The sequence below is a fragment of the Patagioenas fasciata genome, chromosome 1 (genome assembly GCF_037038585.1).
Source record: "Patagioenas fasciata isolate bPatFas1 chromosome 1, bPatFas1.hap1, whole genome shotgun sequence".
Classification (NCBI taxonomy): Eukaryota; Metazoa; Chordata; class Aves; order Columbiformes; family Columbidae; genus Patagioenas; species Patagioenas fasciata.
The window spans coordinates 162,418,136-162,439,940 of NC_092520.1; the positions used below are offsets into that span (position 1 = coordinate 162,418,136).

Consider the following 21,805-nt stretch of genomic DNA (forward strand, 5'->3'; position numbering starts at 1 on the left):
TAGCATGTGCTTAATCCATACACGAAGGAGGTCCTTGAGCAGGGAAAGAGAAGCAACACCAAGGGAAGGGAAGGCCACACACGTTGCCTCACTGCTGACTGTAGGGCAGCCTGTGGCTGCTTTGCTTTGAACAGCATCTATAAGTTCTCTCCAATTGCCAGTTTTAACAGAACTCTTAAAAGTGAATCTTTAACTCGTTTAACTATCACATTTGTAACAATCATCTGTATTTAAGTGTCTCACAATCAGAAAATCAGAATGGGGCTACTTGAGTACTACATGAAGTTCACATGAAGTTCTGTTAGATAAAATGGCAACGTTAGAGGTACCAATTGAAAATCAGAGCTTTGAACGAAGGGTAAGAGAGCAAATGTCTTTATTAAGCCAGTAATTTTGCAAAAAGTGGATGAAGGTCAGAGGTCTTCTGACTCTGTTCTTTCTGGTTTTATATTCATTTGGAAAAAGTCACAAAATCTACCAAGATAATTGGAGAATTGCCCTGATGAGACTGCTGCTCCTTTGCCTTTGCATTAGCTAAAGAAATATAGTCAAGAAAAGCAAGCAGTGTTTTTGCAGGGGTTTCTTCTGCACTGCTGCAAGGGAAAAATGGTAGTCTTGATTTATTTCTTAGCACTTAAATATTTATGTAAGGGTTACTCCTCTTATAGTTCATCCTGTCTGTTGTATTTTATATTTTCTTGATTGTTACCCCATATAAGGTTAACTATTTCATTTACTCCAAGTGTAGTCCTTCAAAACCATTTTAGGGCATTTTAAAATTTATATTTATGCCAGTAATGCTGTACCTTTCCTGGAAACTGAAATTTGGGCAGGTGGGGAGGTTACGTACAGAAAGGAAGACTTTTTATAAGGGAAAAAGCTGTAGATATTATAAACATTGATTAGTTGTAGAAGATCTATAATCAGTAGTAGTGCATACTTCACATGTTGGGGATTTTAAGAGGTGAGTTTCCACGAGAGTTTGCAGCGTGTCACAGCCTGTTGTCACTGTTGCAATACCCTCTGCCCTTTAATTTCCACTGCTTCTGATAATTTTCTGTGGTCTGTCAGAGAGCAAAGATTACTTGAATTTTAGGTTAAATGAGAGAGAACAGGCCAATTTCAGGTGAAAAGTAAGCAAACAAGTACTCGAATAATGTAAAGACAACAGACTTTCTCTGCTAGAATTGCATGGGAGGATTTTTGCTGCAGGTTCTGTGCCGTTGTCTGTAGTGCACTTTGTCTCAGCTGTGTGTGTCTTAGGGCAGAAACGATGCAGCAATTCAGTTCTCCAAACTGTCTACTCCCAGCTAATGTCTAGAGCTCTGACCTTTGTACGTAAAATCCATCCTGTTTTCATGCAGGATTTGAGCTTCACGTCCCTCTCTGCTGCAATCCATCATATTTCCACGATCTCTTGCTGTCTGGTCTTTTGATGTCTTTCTTGCATCCTAATTCTTTTTGCACCATTGCAGATGAGTATTTTCATTCTTAGTTCTCCTAGCAGGTAGTAAAAATTACTCTAGTCCTTCCTGTTCTTTTTCCATCAGAACTGCAGGCTTCATGCCTATCCATTACAGTATTTTTTTTCTCTTTTTCACATGGAAAAAACTGCATTGACAAACCATATGTATGCATTGTTTCTTCTTTTTCTTATAATTATTAAATTCACTTCCCCACTTTCATAGCTCTTCTGCGACTGTGTTTTTTGGGTGGTAACAATAAATAAAAAACTTGTTTTTCTTATTGCTAAATATAACTAAAAATTCATGCCCTGTAATTGCAACCCCAATGTAATAATAATCTTGGAGAGATGTTTCAATTAGCTCGGAGATGAGGTGTCCTGAGTTGCCCGCAGACACCCTGCCTACACTTACTGGTTCCGATCATTAAAACCTCTTTCTGTCCCTTGGTGCCAACCTCAGTGCACTCGCTAGTCAGCCAGAATCTCTTAGAAACAGCCAGAACTAAATTCCTTAAACATCTGGTAGATCCTGACATGTTAGGGAGTAAATCCACTCGGGCAGTTATTTATGTGCCTACAGGGATATCAGGCCGTGTTTTTCCTCGTGCTGAAGAGGCTGTAATGGGTCCCCTTTTTAAAACCTGCAATCCACACCACAATGACAAGCTGTGTCAAGAGAGTCTTCAGTCCATGAGCACCATTTTTCTCTTTCAGTCAATCTGGCAATAGTAATTACGGTACTTTCATCCCCTGGAAAGAGAGAACTCATAGTGAGATACATTAGTGCTACCACCTTTTCAGCTGAAATGGGTACTTTGAATGTGCTGTTTCTCTGAACTTTGAGCTAAAAACAGCCAAGGGAAATACTCTGTTATCCAGAAGAAGGACTACAACTTTCTACAGGCTTTGGGTTCTTATTTTTTTTGAAGGAAACTGTTTACAAAACAGAATGTAGCAAGGCCTTCAGGAACATATGTCACTGTACTAGGAAGAATATAGGAAAGTTTAGAATGCATAAATGTTAGTTACTGTTGTTTGGTTGTTTGTCTTTAGAGATCTGATAAAAATCTGCCATTTCTTTTTAAAGGAATTTCTCATATTTTGGCTCTAGTTTTGCATTAAGTTATGAGTGATTTTAATTTTTTTTAATTCATTGCAAAACAAATTGAAATATCTTGAAATATCTTTTTCAGGTTTTGTTTCAAGCATCCATTATATGTTATCCTTATTTTATTACCTATACATTTTTTGGTATGACTAGCATACAGTATAATATTTCATTGAAGATGCTTTAATTTAGAAGAAGGTAGATTTGTTCACTATTAAGTAGGGTTCTCCATAATGATTTGAAATACAAAATAAATTAAATTGAAACATCTGAAAATCAAGAGATAAGAAGAATATTTACAGTGTCCTATGACACCTGTTTTATCAGTGCAAAAAAAGTGTTATTACTGATTTTAATGATAGGTTGACTGAAATTTAAAAACTAGTGTATAATTTACTCAATTTTTGAGCAAATCATAATTTTTTTTAATATTGTGGTGTGTTTCAATTTGTATTAAAAAATCAGTATATTGTCCAATACGTTTTGATTTAAAATTTCCAGCTAGCTTTGTATCTGCATAGCTCCACAATATTTTGCCCTGTCACAGTCCAGAAATATGAGGATTTTATCTGATCTGCAAGTCACCTCCTACAAGTCTCTCTTCTCCAGACTTCTACCAATTGGATAAGGATTAGGCTGAAACCCAAAGCAATAGTTCCATAAATGATCTCCTACCCTCATGGACAAGATGATGAACACATGGCACTGGGACTCTTCAAGAGATTAGGGAACCAACAAAAATTAGATACCAGAGGTATACAGGATAACAAATATATATGTTTGGAAACTTTCAGGGAGGGAATCAACCCCAACTGGAATCTCTGATCAGAACCAAAATATTATGGCCCAGTGACTGCTGTTAATGGCAATGTGAAAAATGGCAATGCAGCCTAAGGTGCAAGTGAATAGCATTTACAGGTGCTGCAAAAGCCTGGCACAGGTCAGCATTAAATATAACATTAAACTCTTCAACAAAATTCATCTAAAACTAAACAATGTCAGTCATCTAAATGCCCAAATACCATGTTAATGTAGAACAAGAAAGTCTTAAATATTTGGGAAACTGAAAAAAAAAATATCAAATAAAAGCTAGCATGACTGAACCTCTGCAAAAATGTCTGGTTCTACAATCCATGTTTTCTAAATTAAGCAGTTTGACCTTCATGGGGGCAAAGGCTAGAAGGAGTCAAAAATTCAGAAAATAACTTCAAGTCTCAAAACTGAATAAAAATACTCCATGAAACTATTTATTTAAAAGAATAAAGATATGCCTAAAGTGCTTTTTTAAAAAAAAAAAAAAAAGTCCAGTTTTGTGTACCTAATCATGTATGTCTGATATATTTAATTCATACTGCATATTTCCTCTCTGAGAGCCTTCTGTTTTGCCTCTGTCTTCATGTGGCTCTGTATATTCATGAGTTACAAAGTATAAATTTTTGAGCCGTTATGTTTTCTGCAAATTGATTAAGGTCAGTCAGCAGTTTTGGCCAAGCAGCAGTGATGAGCAAGAGCCTGAAGGCCAGATGCACAGAGAGTATGGACGTTGAAACCTTCATTCTTTACTAAACGATGCTAAAAATCAGGTCATGCAGAAACAGGAGAAAGCCTCTTTCTAATTTCTGTTAAAGCAGTAATCTGGGTCTTTACTCAGCAAAATCTGGGAAATGAGCAACAATTGTGAGTGACAGTCCTGGTAAACAAAAGCAGGAGAAAAAACAGCTTTGTGTTCTGTTTAACTTGTCCTTTCTCAGACAGGTTGCTGTTGTGATGCTGACTGCAGGCAAGTAAGCCTATTAGGCTTCAGATAATAGGCTTACCCTGTTATCTGAAAATATTTGTGAGGATCAAACTCTCAAAAAGATTCAAAGGTGAAGATTTTTATTAAGATCCCCTTTAGGCATTGAGCTAGCAGCTTTTCCTACAGTTGCAACCTGTTGCTAAACTCCAGAAACCAGCATCCCTTCAAAAAGTCACAGTCTTGAGACCTGCAGGGAAAATCGACATTGAGTGAAGATATGGGGGAGGAAGCCCATTGCTTTCAGTGGCTTCTCAGATAAAATTCACTCCCTGCTTTCAGAAGGGCTGTGTTTCTGACTGTGCTCAAGTGTGGTGGGAGGCATCCCCCTCCCAGAGTGTTCTCCCCACTCCTGGGATGTCAGTGTAGGGCTGAGAGCCCTGAGACTGGGTTACACAAATGGGTAAGAAGGTTATCAGGGAGTGCTGCAATGATGTGACAAGGATAGGTGATCTCCAGCACTAAGTTCTTAGTTCCAGGTTGTAATTGTGAAGAATTATTTAAAAAAAAAAAAAAAAACCACACAATTAATTGCAAATGAAATATGTGTAACTGTTTTGCTTTAGTCCCTGCCTGGTATGTTTCCATCCTCAGCAAATGACTATGTGGGGTGACACATGTCTCTCACAAGCTCCAGACCTTGCTTAACCCCAACAGTGGAACTGCATAGAACTGCTATTTTTAAGTGTTGCTATTTCATGGTGAGTTATAGGATGAGTATCATGAGCAGAATTAACAGAGGTTTACTTCTCATTATTCTACTAACAGAGTTATGTACATTTTTTTTCTTCAGATTTGGTTAACCAGTTGTAAGCAGGAAAAATAAATCCCTGCTTCTGCACACAAGCAAAACCAGGATAGGTAGTTCTATTTTTAAACATGAGAGACTACAGGAGGTTACCAGTAAATCAGGACTTTGACATCAGGCAAATAAATACTAGGAAGAGTTCTCCTCTGAGCAATTATCAGAAGGATCTGCTTCGTTTCTTCATATGCTGTACAATGCAAGGTTGAGTAAAGACCTTTGATTTTTCAGTACCTCCCTTTCAGCTGAAGATCTGACTGGCACTTTGAAAAGGTGAATGGCAAATTCTGCTTATCTCAGGGTGTTTAAGGTGCTGGTTTTAATATGATTTTCCATCAAATACAAATGTGGATTCCATTACATGTTTCTTTATGCTTGTGGGATCTCATTTCTCTCTTCACTTTTGAGGATGTGAATTGATCATGTACAAAGAATGACATTTTTACTTCTTAAAGTGATGAGGTAACAAGGAAGAGAGTTTTACATTACCTTTGTATCTTCTGAAGATCTGCGGAGGCACTGCAATTTGTTTATTTATGTCAATTCAACTGATGTTAATTAACTTGTCTGAATCTGCATTTGGAACCAAACAGTGTATTAAAAACATAACAAACAGAGAAGCAGGATGAAAATTGGATCAAAAGCTTTTCTGCCTTTGTTTGTTATGATATTGTCAACAGTTCTTGATGGAATTACATCCTTACATCTTGCTTCAGCCCATCTATTACTATTTTCCATATACTGTTTGAAATGTAATTAAAAATGGATGCTGCTTATCTGCTTCATGCAAAAAAAAAAAAAAATAACTGTACATTCCAGGAACAAACTATCTTTTCTAGTTGGATATTTATTATTTTACTCAAGTAACACTTGCCTAAACTCCATTTTGCAAAGTTCCGTCTTCTGATTGTTGATACATTCTGTTATGAATTTAGAGCTAGTTAATGACTTTCTGCTGTCCCTATCATGTCAGATTAAGCGTTGTATTCAGAAATAAGTGGAAACCAGAGCAGATTCTGACAAGGACTTATTCAGATCTTGAGGTGTGGGTTTGCAGGTTTTGTAAGGTATACATAATTATCACAGGAAATTTAAATCTTCCATCTTTTTTTTTTTTTTTCCCTGCAGGCTTTAAAACAAATTATTTCTTAAAACACTCATTAAATGCTTGGAAGAAGAAATATGGAAATACATTGACCTTGCAAAAATGCATTTTGCTCTAATTGTGCTCTTGGGCTAGAAGTAATTTCTGTAGTAGGATATAATTTTCTAATTGGATCTTCTTATTAAAAAAATGTCAAATGCAAAATAAAAAGCCCTCTCAAAATGATACTGTGTGAAAGCAGATCTATAAATGCATTGCTGTTCTTTCTAAGTGTAAACCATTTTCCTTAGAATATGCTGAATGCACCCATTTTGAAATGTACATGACATGATCTTCTATCCATGACCTCGAAGTAATTCAGGATTAATGCTTGAGTGCCTGCCTTGTTTGGGTATGACAGGTAATGCATTACACTTGCTGAGGAAAAGGTGGTGAAGTACAAGTCCAACTGGCTATGTTTTCATTTAGCTGTGAGGACAGAGTAGCTGTAATGAAATTTACAGCCCTGCACGTTTCTGGTTTGATTCAGGGCCTGGGCTTTTGCTTTCATAGTCTGTGGGTTGAAACAAAGTATTGATTTTATGAACTCTGTGCCATCTTGAATCTGTCTCTGAAGGGTCAGTGTAGCTGTTTTATGAATACTGAACAGCTGAGATCACAGTAAAAGATTTAAAATGGATTAATTCATGATGAAGTGAACTTACAAGGAGAAAGTTTGCCAGCTGATATATCAGCATCCAAGTGAGGAGTTGCCTTGAGTAGAACAGTCCAATTATTTTCTTATCTTTTGTTTTTAATAAGCTAACAGATCATTTCTGTTCTCAAAAGTCAGTTAGGGGAGTAGCTCTACAGTCTTTATTTTAGACTGAATCTTGCATTATTCTCCTGAAATATGTCCTGAAATAAGGGTGTCAGAGGTGGCGGTTCATGGCAGCAGACTGGGCTGCAGGTTAATAAGCACTTTATTAGTGTACTGTGGAGAAGTAATGTCTACCTCCATGAAGTGTGTTGCAGAGGCTCATCCATGTACCATATTCCCTGTCATATGGATTTTATATGTGTGGGGCCAGCTTAAGCACAGACTGGTGGTCAATGAGTTCTGTCTTCTTCTTCCAGGGCTTAACCTGCATGAGTAGAGTAGGGAAAGGTATACTTAGTTCAAGCTTTCTACTGTGGGCATCTGTTTTAAATCCTCTATACCATTCACATCTCTCCAGTCTTTCCTGCTGACCCTTTGGAGGTACCCACCCTTGCCTGATGACGAGGGGATTAAATGCCAGCCTTTGATTTCCTAAGTCACATTTAATGTAGATACCTTCAGCTTCACTGACACCAATTGCCTTACACCCCGGGTAGCTCCTCATTTCACGGTTAGCTAAATTTTGATATTTTGCTTTTTTAGGGCACTGTTGGCTAATTTAAATGTGTCCAGTGTAACTGAGGGTGTCCCAGTCCTAGCCACCACAGAAATGTCCTAGCATCATATTGGATATGTGGAAGTAGGCTACACTAATCAAAGCAATTGCTTGTGCTTCATTTCTCATACCTCTACTGTTTCTATGAACGACTGTGTAGAGACATCCAGAGGCTGTAATAGAGGGACATGGAGACCTTTATTATCTGAAGATTTGGTTGCATAAATCAGCCAGCTGTGTGCAGACAAAGGAAGGGGATAGCACCTGACTGCTCATCTTTGATCTGCTCTTAGTATGGATTTGTAGATCCTCACACACACACTCAGGAGTTTTCTTTTAGCCCTGACTCTTGCTCTTTTGTCATGATTTCAGACAATTTCTCCTCTAAGACCATTCCCCCAAGCTGCAGAAATACAGGTGCGCACTGCTCTGTATGTACCCACTATGGTAATGGATGATTTAGGAATGTTTAGAAGTGTTTTCACATTTTGAAAGCTTGGAGTTGCTGTACAAAACAGGTAAAGGTTGCTTTGCTAAATGTGTTTGTTCAAATGCCCTGAATCCCAAACACTACACAAGTCTCTGAGAATATGTGAGTTCCACTGGCATTAGCAGGATTGTGACTAAGTTATTTCTCATTCCCAAGCAAGACATACGAGGACCATAGGTCTTCTACCATGGTCTAAAGCCTTTCATGTGCAGTACAAAACATGTGACAAATAAAGCACTGTTTTTCATTCAGAGTTACAATCATCCCTAGATAGAACAGTTATTTTGATTAAATTAATGCTTTAAGAGGAAAGTTTATTGTTTTCGAGAGCTGTGTTCTGCAAGCTGTAGTTCCTGCTGCTTCTTGCAAAAGCCAGTAATAAACTGAAGAAAAAGATGCCATCAACTTGTCAAACTGTGCCAAGGGCTGGGTGCATTGAAGCAACCATACTTTTCCAGCAGACTTGATAGTACATTGATTGGAGTCTTGCTGCCTTCATATGTCTGATGATCTGCTTGTGAAAAGGTTTTTCATTTGCATGCCTAGGCCACTTTGGCTGGAGGCACTTTCGAAAATTAATGAACTAAGCCAATGTTGAAACAAATTCCAGGCAACGACCCAGCTTATCAGTATGGTGGACTTCACTGAGCTGGCAAGTTTAAGAGCTTGTAGGAAAATGCTGAAAATAGAAACAGGAAGGGTGGAAGGAACAATCATTGTGGTTGTGTGCTTCACTATGTCTTGCCTGAAAGTAGAGACTGCTTTGAGTTTCTGAAACAAGTATTGTGAAAAGAGAATGTTTTAGGAGCTAACACAGATTGTTAATACCACCTCTTCTTGTCATGTACCTTCAGCATTCATTGCTTTCCCAATACAGCGCATTTTGTGTTTTCAGCAATCACATAAAACATCTAGAAAAATTTGTTGCATATTTCTGCAGGTCTTCATTATGTAGGGGACAATCAAGTATAAATTATCTGGCTTGTTTTGTTGCATCTTTGCCCTAGAGCTCTGTTGCTTGCCCACCTGCTGTGTGAAATAACACCTTATTACATATGAAGTATTCCTTATTTGGTCTGTATACGTTATTATGTGAACTCAGAATTTGATTTTTTTTTTTCAAGAAAATAAAACTGAATACTTGTGGAAAGCAAACACAAAAATATCAGGAGCACAGCTGAATGCAATTTATCTTTCTATTTGAGGGAATACTTGATGGAATACATTTATCATCTTCATTCAGCTCTACATACTGATGTTAAGCACTGGGTATTTTGACCTCAGACACCTTGCTATTTCTAGAACTATGTGGTACAAAGGTCAATGAGAGGATTACTGTGGAGAGAGATTTTCAGTACTGCTCATTAGTGAAAACAAGACAAAGAGTAATAGTGGAGACTAACCAATTGTGTAGATAACAAGTTGTGGCTTCCTCAACCTCATGGAGTATTTTATGTGATCAAGCAGATGGAGTTTTGCTTGAAGCATATGGAGCAATGTGTAGAGCACTGGACTTTGTACAATGCTTATAGCCACCTTTGGCAATTAGAGACAATATGGAAGTGATGGTCTTTTCCAGCAGAAGCATTATTTCTTGCTTCAAAGTGAGCAAGAAGTGTTCAGATTTGAAATGTGCAGGTTAGAATTAGAGGATGAGTTTTAGCTAGTCCAAATAATCTCATAGGCACATCTAGTGCATCAAAGAAAAACACAGATTCTCTGAGCAGAAAGAACATCAGTAATATTACTGGAAAGAGCCTGGGCAAACTCAAAGAGCATGAGGTATGTTTCTGGATGAAGATTGTAACACAGTAGCCATAAATCTGACTGGAGGTGGAAGGGAATCCGTTCTTTGGTGCCTATCAGATGCTTGGGCGTGCTTTTTCTAGCTCTTATGGTGAGGAAGCCTGTGTAACCTTAATTCAGATTTCTTGTACACATGCATTTTCACGCAGTTGTGGTTCAGTTGACAGCTTCACCCAATCTCTAGAATCCTTATTTTATATAATGTGTAAACAGGGGGTGTTCAGTTTTAGGGAAGTTACTTGGCATTTTGCGTATTCTGTGTAATTTCTCCTGTTGCAGCCTCTTATTTTATTTATTATACGCTGTTTGAACATCTTTCTAAAGAGAAAGTAAGGGCCTCTTTTAAGGTGCTTTTTAGTGTGGTGTCTGAGTATCCACAATTATCATAAACTGTGTTTTCAAGCTTATTTGTGCATGTGTTGTGTCCACTTTATAGATGGAAAGCTGAGGTACCATGATAGTAATGCCAAAAAAACCTGCTGGTTTTTGACATGCACTTTGAGTTGCTGGTAACCTAAATTTTAAGATAGCCTTGCAGCATACTGTAGCTTCAAAGCACACATTTGCATGCATTACATTTTTACAAGTCAGCTGCTAAGCTCTGAAGAAAATTAGAAGCACTTTATTGGTGTCCGGCTTGTTAAAATGTTGGTTAAAGCAGTCAGCTAATATCTTGGAGGTTGCAGGGAGTCTGTTGCACCAGGGGCTTCAGTCATGCTTCATATAGTCCCTTTTCTCATGGAAGTCTTTCAACTTATTTGAAAAATGAGAGAAGGCAACTTGCTATAATGCAAATACTGATTAATCCCTAGAGCAGACCTCTTATAAGTACTAAATTTTTCTAGAGAAAAATATAGTATGTGGTTCTGTTATCAAAAATGGTGGTGTTAGGTACATTCACAATGAAAGCAGTGGCTGCTGGGCTGTTTGCTTGCTCTCCATTTGGTGATTTGAACCCAGGACTAGGTAGTACACAGTTGGCTGAGCTGAGCTGCTGGGTAGGGAGGAACCTTTGGCCAGTTAGCTGAGAAAAAAAATAAACCCTAAGACTCCACCAGGCATGTGCAAACAGCATTTTTAAAGACATTTATAAACTATCCTTATTTGAGAGGCCGCCTCTTAGAAAGAACAAAATGCACATCCTTAAAGTGAAGATTATGTCCTGCTAAATTCCAAGGTTCTTCTCCACTTTCTCTTGGGATCCAGGGGTTTCTCAAAGAAAAGGTAGGCAGAACTTGTCAAAATAAGGCATTTTTTCTCTTAGCCTCAGTCTCCCAGATAGCTGAACTGCATTTGCTGACATTTTCTTTTGAAGAAATCGACCCAAGGCTGACACTTAACAAGAAATAAAAGCAGATTTTTTGTTATAAGTAGCTAAAATGCAGTTTTAGGGAAGTGGTGTCAGGCATTAATAAACAGCAGTAGTAAGCTGATGTGTAATAAACTGTGTAGGATGTAAGAAAAAGAGAAAAGTAAATGAAAGATAAAATGAAAATGAAATATGAACCTTAACCAGGATATTAAAAGCCTATATTAAGTCCCTTAGGTATAGTTTGACAATGAATATTGTTTTGATGAGGGATAGGAGGAAAAAGAACAAAAATTACCGTGAGAATTTGCTGCAGACTCCCTGTAATGGGGTTTCAATCTCAAAGTGATGCACATCTAATTTTACCAGATTTGTGCATCATATCTTTGCTAGTTTAAAGGAGAAATTAATATGAATCATGAAAAATTTTTTCTAAATTTTAAATAAGGTGTCTTCATCATCCAAAAATTGTATTTATTCATCTGATAGCAACTATACTATCTAGACATGGGGAAACAGGGCTGAAAAGATAGAAACAGTAAGTGCTAAAAGATAAAAGATTTAGCTGCACGAACAAGTTGAAAAAAAACTCCAACAATGCACTAAAAACAACAGGCTTCATTGTGAAAAGGGTGGCTGAAACGATTTCTTTTGTTTGAATTTTTTGTTTCTACTATGTATTTTCAAAAGGTTGGTACAAGACATTGTGTAGAGTAGGAATCTGTTTGTCTAATAGTCCTTAGAAAAATCCCATACAGGAAAGAAGATGTTTTAGATATTCCTCTTTTTACAGGCATACTGAATATTAGCAGAAATCTGGGGGTATGAAAGCCTCCAAATTTAGAAAGCATCTTGAGCACCTACCATAAGAGAAAAAAAATCCCAAGACAAATATAGTGATGACTCTGAAGGGTCAGTAGTGGAGGTGTCAAAATAATCTTCTATATATCTTACAAGATGGCCATGAGCATTCCCAGAACCTACTAATAATCCACTGGTGAGTGAGGTGTGATTAGTGTGAAATGCCACAGAGAAGCCACAATAGAAAGGAAACCTGATTGTAGTCATTTTTGCCTGAAAACTGCAGCTGTAGAGAACATGTTTTTATTTTGTGAATCAGCTTAACTATTTCAGAATTTAGTCTTCTTACAGGGAAAAATGAGCATGAAATGAAGTACCAAAAATTAATATAGAACAAAATAACAAGTAAACATGGAGAAACAGGATTAAATATTAATCCTTGTCACCAGGGTTTTACGGTAGGCTTAGGAAACTGATGATCAAGTATTAATTGATGTGAATGCTGCTTGTGAAAGAACCCAATATATCTGGTTTTAGATCTGACTTATGATTTTTTTTTCTTTTTTAAACTATCCTTTAGTGGGGGCATATTATCTTTTCTAAAATCCAACCACATTTAATATTATTTATATTTTTATCCATCTTTAAGGTTATCTGTCTTAACACTTTTATACAAGGTACATTCCCGTGTGGTACATAGCATTTGGATACTGGCTTTTAGCATCAGTGAAATTCCATGTCACATTAGACAGTGAAAAATACAGAAATTATAAATGACTAGTGCTTCAGAGGTGGTTCTTAGATGAATGTGGGCAGCCTATAAGGAATGTTATTACAATTGTTTAGATGTTAAATCGTATTATTAAATCACTTGTGTGCATATTACCTGGAAATGTTGCAGAAGAAGTATTTATTTGTAGTAATTGTACTCAACAGTGGAAAATGCAGTACTGTAATAAACTCTTCCATGCTGAAATATGTTTATCTTATCACTGAGCTGGCTTACTAATATGATTTTTCTGCCTTTTGCAAAATGAAGGGAATGCTTTCTGCAGTTGCTATGATACAAAACTAGTGTGCTGAACTTTCTGGTGCATCAGCACACATTTTGTACCATGCAGTTCACTCTCACTGCTGTTATACCTTTCTAAAGACTTCCATGAACAAGTGGACAAGTGAATATCATCTTCCAATACACCATGTATAAGGATGCATGGATATTTTCCTTGTTTGCTCTGACTGACTAGTAGCACTAGTACTAAGCTGTAACTAGGCTGTGGGATTGAATTTTAGATTTTCTGGGGAGGAACTGTAGAATCTGTCCTAAAAGCTGGCTCCTAACATAGGCTACAGCAAAACAAAGATATTATGTACGCTTCCTTGTGTTTTGAACTTTACTAACATACATAAACATGTCAGCTTGCTTTGTCTCTCCAGAAGCTGTGTGTCTAGAAGAGGCTTTATCAGCCCTCTTCTCTGTAGGAGAGGGAAAAACATAAGGAGGCATCTTCAGTGGACAGTTTGTCTCATAAACCTGCGATACAGGATGAATTGCCTCCTAGAGGAGCCTGACGCTTTGTCCTGATTAGAGAGGACACCTAGACAGATAGCTTAAATGAGATACCTAACTTTAAATAGCTAAAACTGTAGGAGACAAATCCCACCGCAAGTGATAAGGTGAATTGTTTTCAAAATCTGTGGCCTTGGAATAATCCAAACCAAGTTTTACAGGTGGAGACGCAGCAAAACTGGGAGTATGTGGGTGTAATAGGCAATAAACTAAGAATCATAATGGGACACTATGGAGAAGCAATCGTGTAGAGAAAGGTCTGAGAAATACAGATCAATCTCCCTTTCATGCAAAAGCAAGGCTTCTGTGAGAGCAGGTAAATGACATTTCTGTAAGAGTAGCCTTGCTCTCATTTACATCCTCTTCCTCCATCTCCCAAAGCAGAAGACTTGACAGCCTGTGTTTCTTGAGAGATGTATAACATGTTCTCTGTCAACTCTGGTGACTGTATTGTCAGAAAATCCTATTTTGATGACATTGCACCCACCATACAAAGGCTTAAGACAAGAAAATAAAACTTTTGGAAATACTGGCTTCCTGCTGACAGTTTATTAGGCTGCAGAACAGATACTCTTTTTATTTTTCTGTAGCTTGGAAATCAATCAGATGTTCTCCAAGCTATTAATAATGCTTTGGCTAGCAATACCAGGTTTAATGGATTTCTCTGCCAGTGTACGGAATGTGATTGCAATGAAGCATGAAACAACCTGTTTTAATGACTTACGCTAGTGCTTGTTTAGACCCGATGTTAATTTTTTAAAAGGCACCTGAGTCTTTCCTTAATTGAACAAGAAACCACTTGACAGTGAGTGAATAATAAATTAAAGAGTCACAAAACTAATAGTCACTGTACATTAGGAAATATTATTGAAAATTTTCTGGTAAACCATTTGAAGAATAAGTAATTGCATCTATTGATTTTGAGATGCTTTATGCCTATAGACACACGGTATGTTAAGAGATGTCCTTTCTCTACAGCTGGGATGACAGCAGCTCAGTTAGCAGCGGCCTCAGTGACACTCTTGACAACCTCAGCACAGATGATTTGAACACCACCTCATCTGTCAGCTCTTATTCCAATATAACTGCCTCTTCAAGGAAGAACACTCATGCTCAGGTGAGTAGCTTTTAATTGCCATTTCTTGCAATATCTTGCAGAAGCATGCAGGATAAGAGGAAAAAAGAGTTTGGTAATAATGCCTCTGAAAAAATGAAATATTCATATTTACAAACTCCTCTATCACATTTGTGTACAAGAAGCCCATGGACCTTACTGAGCGGGGCGAACCCTCACCTGTGGGCTGATGCCTCAGATGACCTGCTCCCACGGCACATCCCACTGCCAAAGGTGCCGGCTGGCAAGACCCTGCTCTGCCCACCCTGGGGGAACCCCCACGTGTTCCAGCCTCAGGAAGTCTTCAACCCTTGCTGCACCTAAACACAAAAAATCCACAATATGATTTGATTTGAGGTGGGGGGGTTTCTACTCACTTCATCCCATTTGCAGTATCTCTTTCCACAGATAGAACAATTTAAAATAAGATAGTTTTCACCTTTCATGAGCTGACACATATCAGGGAAGAAATACATAGGCTGTACTGTTCTTTCCCTGTTCTCTCCACTGGGAGAAAAGAGACTGAAGCAGGGAGCCCACAGGTGACAGATCTTCTCCCCATTTAGGCCCAGGAACTGAAGTCTCACATGGACACACAAGCTGACAATGTGTAGTGTCAAAATAGAGTTCTACACAGGGTATAGTCACAAGCTATATATATAATACATATATGTTTGTGTGTATATATATATATAAAGCTCATGTACCAGTTGCCCTAGTATCTCTTCCCAGTTCCCCTCAAAATTGCAAGTGCTGAAAAAGACAATACAGAATGCTTGCAGGACTTGGTTCCTCCAGAAAAAGAAAGAAAAACAGAAGAGTGATTCTCAATCGAAAAGTATCTTCTGCCATGTCATCGCCTGTTTATAAGCAGGGAGCCTCAAGACTGAACGCTCAGCATAGCAGAAGAGTTGTTACCTCCAGTGATTTGATGTCAAGTATTCAGGACACAAGACTGACGCCCCCAGTTCCATTTGGGCTCCTGCAGACAGCCAGTGCCTGCAGTTCAAAGACCTTGTTTTGTAAGAAGTGCATTGTGGCAGACCATGTCAACAGGAGAAAAACACATATTTGTCACTTCCCCCAGCCAACAGGGAAATAAAGTTACTTTGTGAATGAAGATTAATCTGCAGCAGGAGAGATTTCCAGCCAGTATCAAAGTCATCCAAAGATACTCAGAGAGGGCAGCATTCTTCAGCTCTTAACATTGCCTTTCCCACCACATCAGGGTCTCCCATGGTTGCTAACTGGAGGTCAGCCTCTTCCCTTTCACATCAACAGTGATGGCCAGCTAGTCCTGGCTTAGTTGTTCCACAGCAATATCATCATCACGATTGGGAAATGTCAGGCTGTTTAACTCTTTGTGGGTTTTTCATTCAGGTCATCTAATATTCTAGATACTCAACCAGATACTATATGCAATTTCTTTAGTGGCAGACAGAGATGTAGCACATGTTCAAATGTTGTTTTCCTGCCACAGGTGATTTATGTTCTGAAAGCTAGAAACAGACATTTATCAGATCTGCCTTTACCAGACAGATAAATCAGAAATTACTTTACTCCACGCTAGCCTGCATTCTCAGCCAGAAGCTGAGATGAGCACAATATGTAAGTATTTTGCCAGCTGTTCTCCAGGTGTAGGATGTACTCATGCAACACAGAGATCCTCTTTGCAGTCTTTTGAAGTCATTGGAGCAGTGCAAGCTGGCTATAGCCTGAGGCAAAATTGTACATTTAGTTGTTGTTTTCTTATTAAAAGAGAATTAACATTGCTTTTCAGATCCTATAATGCTGAAGAAAGGCTTTTAAAAAATGTTATACTTGTCATTTCTTGGAAATGATGCAGTTTGCTTTAAAAATGTATAGCTGCATGTTTATAACCATTCATTTATGAGAAAAGTTCTGGAAACATTACACACGTTGTAACAATAACACCAATGAAAATTCTCTTCTGAAGGACCCTGCAATATTTTTGTAGATGTTTGCTTGGGCTCTCTTCCCATCAATCCTTACGCAAAATATCAGTGCTAGCCTGTCCAAAGCACCTGTGAAATTATGGAAGTGTAGAGAGCTTTTGTATTTTTTATGCCTCAAATGACAAATACGTAAACAGCAACTGATTATTCTGTTGGTCATCTAATCAATCTTAATCCTACTTATGACAGCAGTGCCTAGGAAACAGCTACAGAGGGGTCTCTGTAGAGAACCAGTTGTGGCAACACAGAGTAACAAACAGCCCTCCCTGAATGCAACCCAGTTTGCAGTCCTGCTGAGGTTGGTTGTGTGAGGGTAGGGCTGTGGTTACATCAGACAAAGATCATAAAGATTGATACCTGAAAGCAGCACCACTTTTTTGCTGTTAAAGAGGGGCAGAGGGAAGCAGGACTGGTGAGACGATGATATGCAAAGAAGGCTTGAGGCTGAGGTCAGGAGGCTGCAGAAAAACACAGGAGGAAGAGTTACAATGAAGAGCCTGTCAGCACAAAGAATGTGAGTCTTGTCAAACACAGATCATAGGGTCAGTCTCCACAGTTTCTACTTAAGCCACTTTCACAGCTTTTACATTGTTTGTCTTGCTGGGCTGCTCCTTGCAGCACACCCTTATCAGCATGCACCAGGGAAAGCAGGGGTGTTAAGTTCTCACTAGGGCACCTTCCACATGGGTCTGAGTTTTGGAGCTAGCGTGACCCCAGCGGGTTATCTTTAACCGGCTGGTGGGTACTGCTTGTGTAAGCCACTCTTCTAACTGCTCTGCTAGCTGATACAGCTAGAGTGAGTTTCTGGTCGGAAACAATTTGTTTCAGTGGAGGAAAACCAGTGGAAAATCCATCAGCTGTAGCACCGATAATTTTGCTGAAGATGTTACCCTTTCATGCTGTTGGCACAACATACTCAGTGGTGCTGGAGCAATGTTCCTAATCGGGTCAGTAGAAGGCTTAGGTAGGAAAAGGCATGAAATCAGACTATGATAAATTCAATAGTATATTTAGGAATTCCCTCTTTCAGGCTTTTAGAACAGCAAAATCCAGAAGGAGTTGAGGAATGGTGAGAGTATCACCACTGATTATTAGAGTAAATCATGTTCACTATGGTTTATCCATGAAGGAAAGAATTGAAATCTTTCAAAAATAAAAAAGAAAAATTTCTTCCCCAACTGTGAATGTTTTTAAACTTTTGGGACCAGGATACTAATGTTTTAGAAGGTAAATTTCCATGGCCCTTGCTACAAATAAATCGATATGCTTATCCTCCTCCCCTCGTGTGATTTAAGAAATCAGCAAATGCTGACAATGCTGGGACTGACCATTTCCCATACAAATCTCTTGTAGCTGAAGACGGACTCAGAGAAGCGCTCAGTTACAGACAGCGAAACTTGGGGCAGCACTGAAGAACTGAAGAAACCAGAGGAAGACCTTGACAGCAGCGTAGACAGCAGTGGCAAGTGGAAAGGCCTTCCCTCGGGGCTGTCTGAAGATTCGGAGAAGGGGGGGCAGAAAGCATCTCTCTCTGTTTCACAGACGGGGTCCTGGAGGAGAGGCATGACTGCCCAAGTAGGAACTGCTCAGTCCAGGCATAAAGCAGGAACAAGTGCGCTCAAGACCCCAGGTAGGAAAAATCTGTAGTTCAGATGAAAGTTAAGCACTGAAAGTTAAGGCTTTATACTTATACTTCACTTACAAGCAGTAAGGAATCATTAGTGGGCTAAAAATAATTAATGGATAAGTGTGTGACAGACAGGAGGAACTGTAAGCATATTGGTAGTTCTTCTCATAAAAGACTGCAAACCAGGATTGTAATACTATACTAACTTGTTCATCTCTGTAGCTGTTAGTTTGCTTCACTGAATACTAATAATTTATTAATCACACATGGATGTATCCATAACAAAAAACGTGACTACATTTTGTTTTACTATCACTTGAACTTCTATTAAGGAATTCTTAAAAGTATTTTTGGACTCATCTCAGCCTTTTCTTTGTTCTTTAGAAAACCTGTACCTTTGATAGTTGAACATATGCATAGACATGGTCAAAGATTTAAAGTTGAGATAAAAATATTTAACATTCAAGTGAGTGGACTCAAAATGAACATTTCTGAACTAAAGCTGAATTATCGCATCCCAGATACTGTGGGTATTCTCTAGAAAACTGTTAAGAGATAAAAATTGTAAAAAATATCTTTTTACACACTTTCTCCAGTGCTAGATGACTTCTTACTTGATTTTAAAAGGCCTCTAAGAAGTAGGAACCCCTTCTGCAATCTAGTCTTGAAGCAGAGAATCCAAAGTTGGTGGAAGACATCATTATTAAGACCATCTAATCTATCATTTTACTATGGAAATATTGATTCCTTGTCAGACATTTTCCAGACCTTGGTCCTGTCCTGACAAAATACTGCATGAGCATGCTTTAGCCCTCAGTTGTAAAGGCAACGACTGGAGATTTCCTCAGAATAAATTCAAATTCCTTGTGAGCCTCTTTTGTTTCTTTGCAGTTTGGAACTGCTAAACCTTGGTCAGCCTCTGATCTATAAGATCGCCGAGGAACATAGCCATGGGCAGTGGTCACACAGATGCAGAAAAAAAAAAAAGTCTGTAATAGCAGTTAAGAAAAGAGATACTAAAAAGTCTACCACATGCCAGGCTAAGTTTCTCAGATCTCTTTTGCTGAAGATCAGCAGGCAGCTACTTTGCAGCACAGAACTGAGGCCTTAATTTTTAAAGCACATACTAATAGTCTGTGTGTTTGCCATGTAGGAGTCTGATCTGTATCTTGGCATCTGCATGTCTTTGTGTAGCATAAAATGTGGACTGGATAAAAACATGAGTGTATTTAGCTCTGACTTGTAGGTGTTGCTCTTTATTACAATTTAGTTCCTCAAGAGAGATTAGGTCACCCACCTCCAAAGCTTCCATAATGACCTGAAGAGTTAATTAAAAACTTTGTTATGCTGAATATTTGTTCCTTATTAGGAGCATACAATAGATACTTAAAGAAAAATTAGAATAGAAATGTCATTTTTTTCATCTGTTTGTAAGATAGGAAAAGGGTGTTTTGTATAAAGATAGAAGATAATATGATATATAGGTATATGTAGATATATATACTGTGCAGTACTGAAGACAGCCTTTCAGAAAATCAAAAATCTTGAAAAAACATCAAGGATATGACAAAGACTATTAACTCACTTAATTGATATCATTATAGATCAAGAAGATTCATGCCGTGTTAAAATGATCTCTCCCTGATAATTTTGTATAACTAAAAACTGAACAAACTTAGTCATAAGCTAAAAAAAAAATGTAATAATTGAAAACCAAACAACTCAATCAGTACCACTAATTTCTACATGCATAATTAATTTCATCCTACTGGAAATGTTAATTACATGTCATGTTTTATTTTCAATTATTTCTTACATATAGAAATACTATTAACAGGGAAAAAAAAAAAGGCAAGATAAAATTCTTTATAGTTCATTCAGGATAATTTTCTATATCTATGCTCTCCAGCCATTTATGAAACTGGGCATTCTCAGGAGAATTTCAAACTTTTAATACGTAATGTTTACCTGTAATGTATCCTACCTGCTACTGACTACTGAATGTGGACTAAAGACCAAATTGTTCTCTTAGGGTCATTTTTCTGTTTATTTCTCATTTTGAAATTGTAAACATATAGTGCTAAAATGAGATATTGAGACATTACAGCTTAAACACAAGTGACCTTTTCAAATATATTTTTCTATAGGAAAAACAGATGATGCAAAAGCTTCAGAAAAAGTGAAAACTCCCCTGAAAGGAGCCTCCATTCAGCGCTCTCCATCGGATGCAGGAAAAAGCAGTGGCGATGAAGGAAAAAAGCCTCCCTCTGGCATTGGGAGATCAACTGCTACGGGGTCCTTTGGATTCAAAAAGTCTGGGATGGGATCTTCTGCCATGATCACCACAAGTGGAGCAACTATCACAAGTGGGTCGGCGACTCTAGGAAAAATTCCAAAATCTTCAGCCATCGGTGGGAAGTCCAACGCGGGGCGGAAAACGAGCTTAGATGGTTCCCAGAACCAGGATGATGGTGTCTTGCATGTGAGCTCAAAGACGACTCTGCAGTATCGAAGTTTGCCTCGCCCGTCAAAATCCAGCGGCAGCGGGATCCCCGGCCGGGGTGGCCACCGCTCCAGCACCAGCAGCATTGACTCCAATGTCAGCAGCAAGTCTGCAGGTGCTGCTGCCACCAAACTGCGAGAGCCAAGCAAGATTGGGTCCGGGCGATCCAGTCCTGTCACCATCAACCAGACTGACAAGGAAAAAGAGAAAGTGGCCGTGTCCGATTCTGAGAGCGTATCGCTGTCCAGTTCCCCCAAATCCAGCCCAACTTCAGCAAGCGCCTCTGGGACGCCGGGACTTAGGCAGCCAGGATCCAAATACCCTGATATTGCCTCACCCACCTTTCGAAGGTTTGTACTTTTCTATGAATTCCTGAAATTGCAGTACACAAAGCAGGGATATTCAGTGTGTTATAGTACTGGGCAAAAAGCCTTTTCAGGCCATATTTTGCCACAAACAGAGAACAAAATGTTAAATAATAAAAGGGTAATATTTTTTCACACAATGCAATTATTTCTGTAAGACCTAAAGACCTCCCAAGACCTGGAATGGCTGTTCCTTGAACTTTGAGCGTTGTACGTACATTCCCATAACAACAGTTTGAAGGCTAGAATAAGTCCTTATTGAATATTCTGTCACATGAGAAGTTCCCTGTCTGCCAAACCCAAAAAGAAAAGAAGGAAGCCACGTTCAGGCACATTCTGTTGCTGGAACAGGCAATGCCATGGCCTGGTCAGAGAACTGAAGAGCTCTATAGGTGAATACCATATTTGCTTTCACGTTGTTGGCAGCTCCAGCTACAAGCATTACATTATTAGCAGCTTTGTTACATCTTTCATTGCAAACATTAGCAAAGCTAAATTTCAATTGGAAATGCCCTATTGTAGCGTTTCTGGAAGTATAAATCTGGATGAAA

General features: G+C 38.5%; 1 protein-coding gene across 15 annotated transcripts in view; it reads left to right on the forward strand.

Moving 5' to 3' along the window:
• The window catches only part of NAV3 (neuron navigator 3), a 554,398-nt gene that overhangs the window by 471,911 nt on the left and 60,682 nt on the right, over positions 1-21,805 (forward strand). For all 15 annotated transcript variants that reach the window (XM_071799425.1, XM_071799406.1, XM_071799412.1 and 12 more), the window contains 3 exons: positions 14,648-14,786; positions 18,113-18,389; positions 20,534-21,239. In XM_071799425.1, the coding sequence (XP_071655526.1) occupies positions 14,648-14,786; positions 18,113-18,389; positions 20,534-21,239 (1,122 nt within the window). The remainder of the gene's footprint in view (positions 1-14,647; positions 14,787-18,112; positions 18,390-20,533; positions 21,240-21,805) is intronic.